The sequence below is a fragment of the Oncorhynchus mykiss genome, chromosome 5 (genome assembly GCF_013265735.2).
Source record: "Oncorhynchus mykiss isolate Arlee chromosome 5, USDA_OmykA_1.1, whole genome shotgun sequence".
NCBI lineage: Eukaryota > Metazoa > Chordata > Actinopteri > Salmoniformes > Salmonidae > Oncorhynchus > Oncorhynchus mykiss.
Window position 1 is genome coordinate 76,692,793 of NC_048569.1, and position 13,975 is coordinate 76,706,767.

General features: G+C 41.8%; 1 protein-coding gene across 1 annotated transcript; it reads left to right on the top strand.

The window, feature by feature from the left end:
* The first annotated feature begins 737 nt into the window (after window positions 1-737).
* On the top strand, window positions 738-11,345 carry LOC110524591 (volume-regulated anion channel subunit LRRC8D-like). Its single transcript, XM_021604399.2, has 2 exons — window positions 738-1,182; window positions 7,950-11,345. Coding segments are annotated over exons 1-2 (2,544 nt in total). The 5' UTR covers window positions 738-1,181; the 3' UTR covers window positions 10,493-11,345.
* Window positions 11,346-13,975: the final 2,630 nt, after the last annotated feature.

A 13,975-nucleotide genomic window follows, 5' to 3' on the forward strand; every position in this document is an offset into this window, starting at 1 on the left:
AGGAGCGCTCTGAAATATGCGCTCTATCATCGTATTCCACCGGATCAAGTTCTCATATCACACCGGCCCTCAAACCATCCGCTCCGACAAAAATGATCCCGCGGCTGAATCTAGTTGCCTACCCCTGTCCTATACGCTCTAGCGTTAGGCTCAGAGACGGAAGAGGAATCGAAATATTCCACCTGCTGTTTTTTTCTGGTTCAATGAAAGTCAATGAAGAATTTACTATGTAGACCAGACCCAGCTGCTATTGCATTGGTGTCTATGGGAGACCCACCCCGTTAAGTAGACCGGAAGTGACACTTTTATTCAATGGTAAACGGACTGAGTGAACTCTTTATTTATCCATCATCTTTGGTTGGCTAAAACCATTTCTATTTTCAACGTTCTCCGCCATAGCCTGGCTGGCGCGACTCAAGTGTCTCATAGCGCAAAGAGAGATGTACTTCGAGGTGTTTTAGACAGACCTTCTTCGCCCCGTCAGAACATATTTCAATGCAGATTCAGGTGCGCAATACTGAATCTCCCGTAGGCTACCTCGTATGAAGCACAAACTATACATTCGAAATTGAAAATAGAACACATGTTGTACATGTTGTGTAACCATTTCACTCCCAAACAGGACATTCAATGGCCGAGATGTATTTCCCAAGTCGGCATTGAGCAATTCCGTACATGCGCTATCGGGCTATAGGATTTTGGGGTAAACGAATCCAAGTGGACCGCGTAGAAATAGCTTGTGGATGTTATCCTAATACATTGTGCAATGTGCATTGAACTGTGCAATTTGGATATAATTCAAATACGCTGGATAAGACATCATCCATTCGCAGTGCTATCAAAATGCTAGAGCGAGGAGGAAAAATGCTGTGTCACATTTGGAGGCCACTCACGCGCATCCCGTGCCAGCCAGTCTGAGCCAGAGCCAGTGCATGCGCTCAGTGCGCCATCGATGATGTTGTGGGATATATCCAGTCTGGTCGACTAAACCGGCGATGTATTTACCACGCTATGTGTTATAACATTTTTATAATCGACATAGTCACATACAGCCACTGGACTTTTCATTCAATCTATGTAGCCTACAGTAGCGCTGGTGAACATTATGTTCTATGTAGGAGGAGGTGGTGGGTAGCCTATGCAATTTCAGTTGTCGGCGTACTGATCCCATTTTGGAACACAGTAAGTAGCCGAAGCTCTTCATAATATAGGAACCATATAACCTACAGTAGCTGATGTATAACGCAGTGTCTAGCCTTTCTGTCACATGGCAATGTAAACAAGGCATATTTAAAATCTGACTACTGCCCTTAAATGTGGTCCAGCAGCTTGTGAATACAGTAGCCTACAGTAGTGTAGACGAATTTTTAATAAACTCCACGATGTTGAGAAACCCAGTTAACAGCGTAGCTACCGGAAACATGGCCACTTTTGATTGTGGGATGCTGTGGAATTGGGACAAAGCCCCAGCTGATGTTAAAACGCTATAGGCTACCTCTATCAATGCTTTGCGTTAAAACGCTATAGGCTACCTCTATCAATGCTTTGCATATCCCACATATGTCCCACATATTTGTGAATACTACATCAGCATTGTACTGCCTATGTTATATTTACAACGAAATAGTTGACATGGAGTTCTATTTTTATTCAGGATAAGACATTGGATCTATGGTAGGCCTAAAATGAATATTTTACTGTCTCTGAAGTTCAAATGTCAATTTCTCCTCTCACCTACCCAGGCTTTGAACAGATTTTCATTACATTTTGTTTGTGTGACTGCTCTTGCCTATCAGTGTATCAGTGTTTTGTTACTTGTCGTGTTTTATGTTTTTGTGTGGACCCCAGGAAGAATAGCTTCTGCTTCTGCAAAAGCTAATGGGGATCCGAATAAATCAATTACATGCAACAATCTAATGCATATGATTGCACAGTTTAAAATATGGGCATGTTGCACAACACAGTTGCCTATTCTTGACACCAAGAGGCTGGGTAGAGTAGTGATCTGCCCAGCAAACCATAGCCTTCCTCAGTGTGATAATGCTCACCATTGGGAGATCATATGGTTGATTTCATGTCAATGGGTCTACTGAGTGCTCTGATTGGATGTTTTAGATGCCAATCATTATCTGTTGACAAATGAGTGATTTGCATAGCTCTTCAGCACTTGACCTACTTTGGAAAATGTCCATACTGAGGTTAGCTTAGGTCTTCAGTCAGTATGCCAGCCAAATTCTACATAACTAGGCATAATCCTCCAAGCTGCTGTTCTAGTCCTAACCCTCTTGTGCACAGCTGGCAATATAGCTGAAAATATAGAGTTGGCATAGTGGTTTATTTGAACTTGGAATATATGTCTGCATTAGTTGCACATTTATTTAACTAGGCAAGCCAGTTAAGAACAAATTCTTATTTACAATGACAGCCAAGGGACAGTGGGTTAACTGCCTTGTTCAGGGGCAGAATTACAGATTTTTACCTTGTCAGCTCGGCAATTCGATGTTGCAACCTTTCGGTTACTGGCCCAACGCTCTAACCACTATGCTACCTGCCGCTCCAATTTATAACAACATAAGTGTTCTCAACCAATGTATAAAGGTAAACTATAACAAATGCGTCACTAAATCTTGAAGCTGGGACAAGTACACAGTGTACTGTCTACATTTCTGCTCACTCAAGAGTTCAGTTCCGTCTTAAAGCAACCCCAACATCTGGGCCTCTGTGTAGTGTGTAGGGAATAGGGCAAAAACTTGATCCCCAACTTGCACTGCCTCTGAAGTACAGAAATGTGTACCAGTTGATTTCCATTATATTTCAGCATTTGGATTTCCATTATATTTCAGCATTTGGATTTCCATTATATTTCAGCATTTGGATGTGGAAAACTGACTTTTGCATCCACATGACTTTTCCACCAACACCCTTAACCACATTTGACTGAAACTAAACCACAGTCTAGTCTGCTTGCAAGTGTGACCTTCATAAAAACACATGGGCATTGTTCTAATCACTAGTTCTCTCTGGCATGGTGTCAGTGGGCTCTGCTTTTGTCTTTTACACATTTATATGCAGTGGAGAAAGGCTAGCTAGAGGAATTATACACAGATGTTCCCTATATAGTGTACTACTTTTAACCAGGGCCCAAAGGGCTCTGGTCAAAAGTACTGCACTATATAGGGAATGTGGTGCCATTTGGGACACATCCTTAGTCTTGTGGTAAGCAGAAGGACATTTAGGGCATTGGTCATGTTGGTATTATGACGGCACTAGGGAATATGTGGCATGCTATTCCTGTAGGCTGTGTCGATAGGTTACCCTCTGGATGAATGAATGATGAACCACTGAAGGTGATAACATGGGCCAAGTGCATCACTCTGGACAGCAGGTCTCAGAGGAATGTATTGTAGCGATCCTTGCTATATGAGCCATGTTACAATTCCCAGAAGTGGGATGGCGGCTGTGAGGCCTTCGGAACGCACTACCCAGACTGGTGAGGAGGCTGAGTAGTTGAAGCATGGAGACATGCATTACCATTGGGAGGGGGCAGTGTAGCGATCCTCGCTCTATGAGCCATGTTACAATTCCCACCAAGGGGGTTAACCCTACTTGCAGGATGCGTAGGGTGTTTGCCTTTCACGCCAGCAAACCCGGGTTCCCTTTACTGCACTGCCTTTCCCTACAGTATCATGAATGAAAGTGTATTCAGTTCACTTCCAAGACTACTGCCATCTTGGACAGGTTTCTCTTGCAAAATGGATTTGAACTCAGTGAGACTAAACTGTATTTATAAAGGTTAAAAGATGATGGTACCCATTAATGACATTTGAGAATGAATGTTGAATTATCCTATAGGGTATCAGAATTTAAGGATCTCAGATGATATAGTCATTATATTGAAGTATTTATTTATTTGAAGACAATATGTACAATTAGACATACAATGTTTGAGAACGCAATTAGCTTAAATGCACACAATTACAAATGAGCTACAGAGTACTCTGCCTATAGCAAACGTGTGACTGATTGTCTGACTGTTCACTTTACTTTCCAGGTCTCTATTCAAAGGACAGAATTAGGGACCACCCTTAGTTTTTTTTTTTTAGTTCTCTGCAAGACAGACATTCTTAATTCCCCTGCCATCTTTTCTATCTGGCTGTCAGTTTTTAGTAAGGCTTTGGGTTTGTTCTTAACGCGTGGGTTAGTCACATCAAAGCCCAAATAAGTTTCATATGATGAAGGGTATGTATAAAGCTAGAGCTCACGAAGACAAGCAAAGACAAAGAACAAAGACAGTAATGACAAACCGTTTTTGATTAGATAATAAAGTTTTAGATGGAACATGTCATGACTACGCCTATGTCGATTAGCTTCAGAAATGGGAAAAAAATGCAGAGCCCTGCTGTTCTGCTGGTTCTTCATAGCTTGTTCTCCATCTTATTTTTTAAATAGGAAGCCAATTTATCAGCATTGATCAAAACTCGTTTTCTCATGGCTCGCTCTTGTCCCTCTGCAGCAGATATACAGAGTCTTTGGAAAGTATTCAGACCCCTTAACTTTTTTGTTGTTGTTACAGCCTTATTCTAAAATTGATTAAATTGCTTTTTCCCCCTCATCAATCTACTACACACACTACCCCATAATGACAAAGCAAAAACAGGTTATTAGACATTTTTGCAAATGTATTAAAAATAAAAACAGAAATATCACATTTACAAAAGTATTCAGAACCTTTACTCAGTACTTTGTTGAAGCACCTTTGGCAGAGATTACAGCCTCAAGTCTTATTGGGTATGACTCAACAAGCTTGGCACATTTGTATTAGAGGTCGGCCGATTATGATTTTTCAACGCCGATACCGATTATTGGAGGACCAAAAAAGCCGATACCGATTAATCGGCCAATTTTTTTGGTTTAGTTTTTTTGTTGTTGTAATAATGATAATAACAACAATACTGAATGTACATTTATTTTGACTTAATATAATACATCAATAAAATCAATTTAGCCTCAAGTAAATAATGAAACATGTTCAATTTGGTTTAAATAATGCAAAAACAAAGTGTTGGAGAAGAAAGTAAAAGTGCAATATGTGCTACGTAAGTGCTAACGTTTCAGTTCCTTGCTCAGAACATGAGAACATATGAAAGCTGGTGGTTCCTTTTAACATGAGTCTTCAATATTCCCAGGTAAGAAGTTTTAGGTTGTAGTTATTATAGGAATTATAGGACTATTTCCCTCTATACCATTTGTATTTCATTAACCTTTGACTATTGGATGTTCTTATAGGCACTTTAGTATTGCCAGTGTAACAGTATAGCTTCCGTCCCTCTAGTTAGCGCGCGCTAACTACCTAGCCATATCACTTCGGTTACACCAGCCTCATCTCGGGAGTTGATAGGCTTGAAGTCATAAACAGCGCAATGCTTGATGCACAACAAAGAGCTGCTGGCAAAATGCACGAAAGTGCTGTTTGAATGAATGTTTACGTGCCTGCTTCTGCCTACCACAGCTCAGTCAGATACTTGTATGCTCAGTCAGATTATATGCAACGCGGGACACGCTACATAATATCTAGTAATATCATCAACCATGTGTAGTTAACTAGTGATTATGATTGATTGTTTTTTATAAGATAAGTTTAATGCTAGCTAGCAACTTACCTTGGCTTACTGCATTCGCGTAACAGGCAGTCTCCTTGTGGAGTGCAACGAGAGAGAGGCAGGTCGTTATTGCATTGGACTAGTTAACTGTAAGGTTGCAAGATTGGATCCCCCGAGCGGACACGGTGAAAATCTGTCGTTCTGCCCCTGAACAAGGCAGTTAACCCACCATTCCTAGGCCGTCATTGAAAATAAGGTGTTGTTAACTGACTTGCCTAGTTAAATAAAGGTATATATATAAAAATAAATACAAATAATCTGAAAATCGGCGCCCAAAAATACCGATTTCCGATTGTTAATGAAAACTTGAAATCGGCCCTAATTAATCGGCCATTCAGATTAATCGGTCGACCTCTAATCTGTATTTGGGGAGTTTCGCCCATTATTTTCTGCAGATCCTCTCAAGCGCTCTCAGGTTGGTTGGGGAGTGTCGCTGCACAGGTATTTTCAGGTCTCTCCAGAGATGTTAGATCGGGTTCAAGTCCGAGCTCAAGCTAGGCCACTGAAGGACATTCAGAAATTTGTACTGAAGCTATTCCTGCATTGTAATGGCTGTGTGCTTAGGGTCGTTGTCCTGTTGGAAGTCGAACCTTCGCCTCAGTCTGAGCACTCTGGAGCAGGTTTTCATCAAGGATCTCTCTGTACTTTTCTCCGTTCATCTTTCCCTTGATCCTGACTAGTCTCCCAGTCCCTGCCGCTGAAAAACATCCCCACAGCATGATGCTGCCACCACGACACTCCCCAGGAATGGTGCCAGGTTTCCTCCAGATGTGATGCTTGGCATTCAAGCCAAAGAGTTCAATCTTGGTTTCATCAGACCAGAGAATGTTGTTTCTGAGGTCTGAGGTGGTCTGAGGGTCCTTTGGGTGCCTTTTGACAAACTCCGAGCGGGCTGCCATGTGCCTTTTACTGAGGAGTGGCTTCTGTCTGGCCACTCTACCATAAAGGCCTGATTGGTGGAGTGCTGCAGAGATGTTTGTCCTTCTGGAAGGTTCTACCATCTCCACAGAGGAACTCTGGAGCTCTGTCAGAGTGACCATCGGGATCTTGGTCACCTACCTGTACAAGGCCCTTCTCCCCCGATTGCTCAGTTTGGCCAGGCGGCCAGCTCTAGGAAGAGTCTTGGTGGTTCCTAACTTCTTCCATTTAAGAATGATGGAGGCCACTGTGCTCTTGAAGAACTTCAATGCTGCAGAAAATGTTTGATACCCTTCCCCAGATCTGTGCCTCGACACAATCCTGTCTCCGAGCTCTATGGATTTTTGGGACCTTATATAGACAGGTGTATGTCTTTCCAACATCATATCCAATCAATTATATTTACCACAGGTGGACTCCAATCAAGTTGTAGAAACATCTCAAGGATGATCAATGGAAACAGGATGCACCTGAGCTCAATTTCAGGTCTCGTAGCAAAGTGTCTGAATACTTATGTAAATAAGGTATTTCAGTTTTTTTTATTTTATACATTTGAAAAAATAAAATAACTGTTTTTGCTTTGTCATTATGGGGTATTGTGTGTAGATTGATGAGGGAAAAATGAAGAGGTCTGAATACTTTCCCGAATGCACTGTATGGTGAGCAATATGTTTGGCACATCGAATTGCAATAAAATCACAGTATTGAATTGCAATATATATAGAATCATGAAAATCGCAGTACATATGGTATTAGCACCTACGTATCGTAATAATATCGTATTTTGAGGTCCCTGGCCAGTCCCAACCCTAATGTTCATGTAGTAATGAAAGAAATGAGTGTCAGATAGCCTCTAGGCTATGTCGTAAAAATACTAGTCATAATAGGGAATGTTGCCATATGCAATTTTTTTTCTTTACTAGGCAATTTGGTTAAGAACAAATTCTTATTTACAATGACGGCCTTCCGGGGAACAGTGGGTTAACTGCCTTGTTCAGTGGCAGAACGACAGATTTTTACCTTGTCGTCTTGATCCGGCGACCTTTCGATTACTGGCCCAACTTGCTAACCAGTAGGCTACCTGCCGCCTCATGTTTTTGAAGATGTATTGTTCTTTTCTTCAATGATGTGTGTTCTGCATTTTTATTGCAAAAATCTGAGTTTATCAGTGATGACTGATTTTCCAAATTGCATGTAGTCAAATTAGGACCCATAGTGAATCTAATCAAGACATTTAATGTAATGTAAATCCCGCAGATTTAACATTTTGGGCTTAATTCATTTTTGGAAGGTTTAATTGCACTTGTTTGTTAAATCATGTGTCAATTATGTTTGTCGCTGTTTAATTAATACGTCTGCTTTCTGTTGCAGTGATGTTTACTCTTACCGAGGTAGCCGCCCTGAATGACATCCAGCCAACCTATCGGATCCTGAAACCATGGTGGGACGTCTTTATGGACTACCTGGGCGTCGTCATGCTGATGCTGGCCATATTTTCTGGAACCATGCAGTTAACCAAAGACCAGGTGGTTTGCCTTCCTATCCTGGAACCAGCTTCAGAGGACCCCAGCGGCTTCACAACACCGCAGCCAGCAGAGGGGTCTGGTTCTGGGTCAGGGAACGGAGGAAGTAGGGTGACGCTAGCCGCCACTCCCCTAGTGACTAAGGATCTACCGGATAGTGTTGTTCATCAGATTCACTTTACACATTCTGGTGGTGTTGGACAGCAGCCTCTGCCAACAGGCGTCAGGACAAACCTGGACTTTCAGCAATATGTTTTTGTCAATCAGATGTGCTACCATGTCGCCCTGCCGTGGTATTCTAAATACTTCCCATACCTTGCTCTCATACACACCATCGTCCTCATGGTCAGCAGTAACTTCTGGTTCAAATATCCAAAGACTTGTTCGAAAATAGAGCATTTTGTGGGGATTCTGGGGAAGTGTTTTGAGTCTCCTTGGACGACCAAGGCATTATCTGAGACGGCATGTGAGGACTCAGAGGAGAATAAGCAAAGGCTCACTGGTGCCCCTTTCCTGCCAAAACATTTCTCAACCAGCAGTGAAGAGGGAAGTCCTAACCAGTCCACCCCGATGCTGGCTAAGTCTGGGGTCAAGTTCACTGCTGATAAGCCTGTCATTGAAGTCCCATGCATGACCATACTAGACAATAAAGATGGAGAGCAGGCCAAGGCCCTATTTGAAAAGGTTAGGAAATTCCGTACCCACGTGGAAGACAGTGATTTGATCTACAAGCTATACGTTGCCCAAACAGTGATCAAAACTGTGAAGTTCATTTTGATCTTGTGTTACACAATGACGTTTGTTGCTGCCATTGACTTTGACCATGTGTGTGAGCCTGACATAAAACATTTAACTGGATACACTAAATTCCAATGCACACATAACATGGCATTCATGTTAAGGAAGCTGCTTGTCAGCTATATTTCCCTCGTCTGTATATACGGCCTAATCTGTATATACACTCTCTTCTGGCTCTTTCGACGACCTCTCAAGGAGTACTCTTTCGAGAAAGTCAGAGAGGAGAGTAGCTTCAGTGACATTCCTGACGTGAAGAACGACTTTGCGTTTCTCTTGCACATGGTGGATCAGTACGACCAGCTGTACTCTAAGCGTTTTGGTGTCTTCCTCTCTGAAGTCAGTGAGAACAAGCTGCGGGAGATCAGCCTTAATCACGAGTGGTCATTCGAGAAACTGAGACAGCATGTAACCCGCAACGCTCAGGACAAACTGGAGCTCCATCTCTTCATGCTGTCAGGTTTGCCAGACGCTGTCTTTGACCTGACAGATCTGGAGATCCTGAAGCTGGAGCTGATCCCAGAGGCCAGGATAACAGCCAAGATCTCCCAGATGATCAACATTCAGGAGCTACACTTCTACCACTGTCCTGCCAAAGTCGAGCAGACCGCGTTCAGTTTCCTTCGTGACCACCTCCGGTGCCTTCATGTCAAGTTTACGGATGTAGCCGAGATCCCCACTTGGGTGTACCTGTTGAAAAGTCTGAGGGAGCTGTACTTGGTCGGGAATCTGAATTCTGAAAACAACAAGATGATCGGTTTAGAATCTCTCAGAGACCTGAGGCATCTAAAGATTCTGCATCTAAAAAGTAATTTGACGAAGGTCCCGACCAACATAACAGATCTCTCTCCACACCTGATCAAGCTGGTGGTACACAATGACGGTACTAAACTCCTGGTACTGAACAGTTTGAAGAAAATGATGAACCTAGCTGAACTAGAGCTTCACAACTGTGAACTGGAGAGGATACCCCATGCTATTTTCAGTTTGACCAACCTGCAGGAGCTGGACCTGAAATCCAACAACATTCGTACCATTGAGGAGGTCATCAGCTTCCAGCACCTCAAGAGGCTGATCTGCCTCAAACTGTGGCACAATAAAATCATTACCATTCCATTGTCAATAAGCCATGTCAAAAACCTTGAGTCCCTCTACCTTTCTCACAATAAACTTGAATCTCTGCCCGTACCCTTGTTTAACCTGCTCAAGCTGAGGTATCTGGACATTAGCCACAACTCCATAGCGGTGATTCCGCTGGAGATTGGTTTTATGCAGAACCTCCAGCACTTTGCCATTACAGGCAACAAGGTGGAGGTAGTACCCAAGCAGCTGTTTAAGTGCACCAAACTGAGGACACTAAGTCTGGGACACAATTGTATCGCCGTCCTTCCAGAGAAGATCAGCAATCTGGTGCAGCTAACAAACCTGGAGCTGAAGGGAAACTGTCTGGACCGCCTGCCGCCCCAGCTAGGCCAGTGTCACCTCCTCCGCAGGAACTGCCTGGTGGTGGAGGACCACCTGTTTGACTCACTCCCCCTAGAGATCAAGGAGAGTATCAATCAGGAAGCCAACGTGCCCTTTGCTAATGGGGTGTGAGTGTGGCAGGACAGTGAGAGTCACTTTACCCATACAGGAGTGGGATTACAAAAATGAGACAACTGTCCACAGTCAATGTTTGTAATTACAGCAAGTGAACTGAAAGAAAGGTTTTTGCTCAGGGCTGACTCGTCGTGAAAGAACATTATGTTTTAGACGGGTATAAAATGGCACTGTGATCACTCATTATGAAAGAAGATCCCAGGTACTGTGGAAAAAGCCATAAGTATGGTCTAGTTCAAAAACAGTAGGTTAGTTCCACAGTTATGGGCTGGTTCCATAGTGATGGTCTGGTTCAAGAGTGATTGGGTGGTTCCAGAGTGATTGGGTGGTTCCAGAGTGATTGGGTGGTTCCAGAGTGATTGGATGGTTCCAGAGTGATGGGCTGGTTCCAGAATGATGGACTGGGGTGTAATCATTAGTCCAAACAGTTGCAAAACAGAATATTTTGCAACTAAAACTAGTGTTTCTATTGGACAATTCAGGTAGGTCCTTCCCCGTTTCATTCCACTTGCTTCTGTTTAAGAAATGTTTTGCAACAGAATCGGCGTAATGACTACATCCCTGGTTCCAGAATGAGGGTCTGGTTCCAGAGTGACGGCTAGTCCTAGAATGACGACCAAGTTTGTGTTAGACCACAAAATTATTAGTCAATGTTCTGAGGAAAATGGATGCTCCTCTTAATTATGGAACAGAGAATGGTGGTGTAGAATTTATAGATGCGAGGGATACATGGTCTGATGAGATTTTATGTTTGTTTTCTTTTGTTTTTTTTGTTTTATAGCAACATTTTATGGAACGCCGTTTGGGTCTTTGCGTGTCAAAAAATATACATGTTAAATAACACTATTTGTCGTGTCAAATAACACTATTTGACGTGTCAAATAAGCTTGTTGACCAATCAGGACCTGAATATGACTGCACGTCACATAATAATTTAACGTGTTCATAATTTGTTTTACGTAGTTATTACACATTGATTACACTCACTCGTATTTCATATGTCACAACGATTCATCGATACGTATGCTATGATACTAGTACAGTGCTGGTCATAAAAAAGCTAGCTAGCTCATGGATGCAAACAATGTCTTCCCCAAAAACATAGCAAAACGACAATCTGTTTCAGTAGCTATAGTTAGCTAGCTAACTATATAGCTAGGTATCATCATCTAAAATAACCCTAATTTACAAGACAGTTCTTATTTGATTAATGGTGGTCGGACCCATCTATGTGAAGCTATCCACAATAAGGATTTGCCACAATAGTGGACTTTGCGGTTAGCCTTCAAAATAAAAGTATGTCAATGACAGTGTTGCAAATGAATACAAATTGTAGAATTATGCCATAATTGAATAGATCATGATAAACGAGTTTGGAATGGTATATAAAATCAACAAAATACAATAATTTGTTAATTTGACAAAAATTTGTTGAAATCACACTGGATGTATTAGACTTTATAATTTCATTGGGGCATACTTATTTCACTGTACAGCCTTACCTAAGGATTGTGGATCAATGACATGGGGTATCAGTCTACTCAGTGACACACAGAGAACATTAGCATCGTAACTCTTATTGTGGGACTCTGAAACTGTGAATTGAGACACATTTATTGTCAACCTATGTGTATTGAACACTATTCCAGAGGAAAAATAATACTGTGTGGATATTTGAGCCTGATAACTCTGAGGAGGACGTTGGGGAAAGAATGTATTGAGTAGACTGATACCCCATTTCTTTGATCCCCAATCCTTAGGTAAAGCTGTATAGTGCAATATGAATGTCAATACAAACAATAGGCTGACTAGGGAGGTGATTTCACACAGTCACACTCCTGCAATAAGAGCTACAACAGTAATACTTGCGTAAACTCTTCACAGTTGTGTTCTATGGGTGTCACCGAGTAGACTGATACCCAATTTAATTGCTTCACATTCCAACCTTGTTTAACATGATCTAGTCTAAATATGGCATGATTCCACCAATTGCAGACTTCTGCATCACTTTCAAATAGGTACTATTATTTTGAAGGCAAATCGCAAATTCCACAATTGTGCCTAATCCTTATTGAGGCTAGCTTCACAACACATAACCCGGTCAGGTCGAGCCTAATGAAGCTAGCTGGCTGCTTACAACGTTAGCTTTTGGCAACAGGGTTTAGTAGCTGAACTGAAGTTCAGTTGTAATAGGTGAACAACAAGTGGCTACCTAGCTAATAATTACTCACAAGAATCCCTAAATTATTGCTAAGAATTTTAAAAATGACTGCAGTTTCTACTTCTATTGTTTTCAGGCTGGTTGTATTGGTGTTAGCTAGGTAACGTAAACTCACCCCATTCCGTACAAATGTGCGCAACAGCAACATTCAAACGAGGCTACAAAGAAAACGAATGGGACTGTAGTGACTGTGTTGACGTCAAAATCAGGGGTGTGAACTAGGTTTCTATTCAAGCGTTGATCGACATGGTAATGACTCTATAGTATTGGAGAAGAGTTGAAAAAAACGGACCCGCCGTTACATCGTGACGTGTCATGTCGTAACGTACAGCACACATAAAGCAACTATTTCTGTCTTACAATCTCTCTCCACCAGGTGTAGCACTTCTATCATCGTTTAAAAACAAGAAATGGACAGTAACGGGGGTAAGAGTGGGATACCTTGTCATTTTTTTTGCGTCATTCCATGCGATCATCATTCTCAAAGCCGCTGTTTACTTCTAAGATCACTTTAGCACCACCCTAAAAACCCGATTCAAATTCGACACAAACCTTCAAATAGGTATATAATGACACACTATATAAAGTCTTTATAGTGTTTTATTTACATTTTAGAGGCGATAAGGTGATAAGTTGGACAGATCAAGTGAAAAAAAGCAATTTTCCCACACAACATCTCTCCTTCTCACTATCACACATTAGTTTCGCTTCCTCACCCGCCATTTTTAAAAAGACCCGACGGGGCTCATTGTCTTCTTGAATTATGCAGAAACGGGCAGCATGGGGGTCATGTAATTGATTCTGTTGGAAAGAGGAGAAATTGTGCTTTACAATGGTATTGACATTACAGTTGATCTGGAAGTATTACATTTTTGGGGCGCTAAAATAAGGTCAATTGTACGGACCAGGGCGATGTACAAAAGTGAGTGAGTTTACGTTACCGAGCTAAAGCTAGCCAGCTACCCCAGAAGTTGCGGTCCAACACAACATTCTACAATTAAACTGTGTTATTTGACATGTCAAATTTAAAAGCTTATTTAACGTGTCAAATAGTGTTATTTGACGTGTATCTTTTTTGACACACAAAGACCCAAACGGTGTTCCATAACATTTCTCTACGTTTTACCTGAATCCAGGAATGTCCATATCATGGCTGTCTGATGGAAACCTCTCATAATTGTATGTTCGTTATTGGGTAAATAGGGTAATTTTTTTCTATTCCCTGAAAAGTGTGTTTGAACATAACTTCATAAGCTATT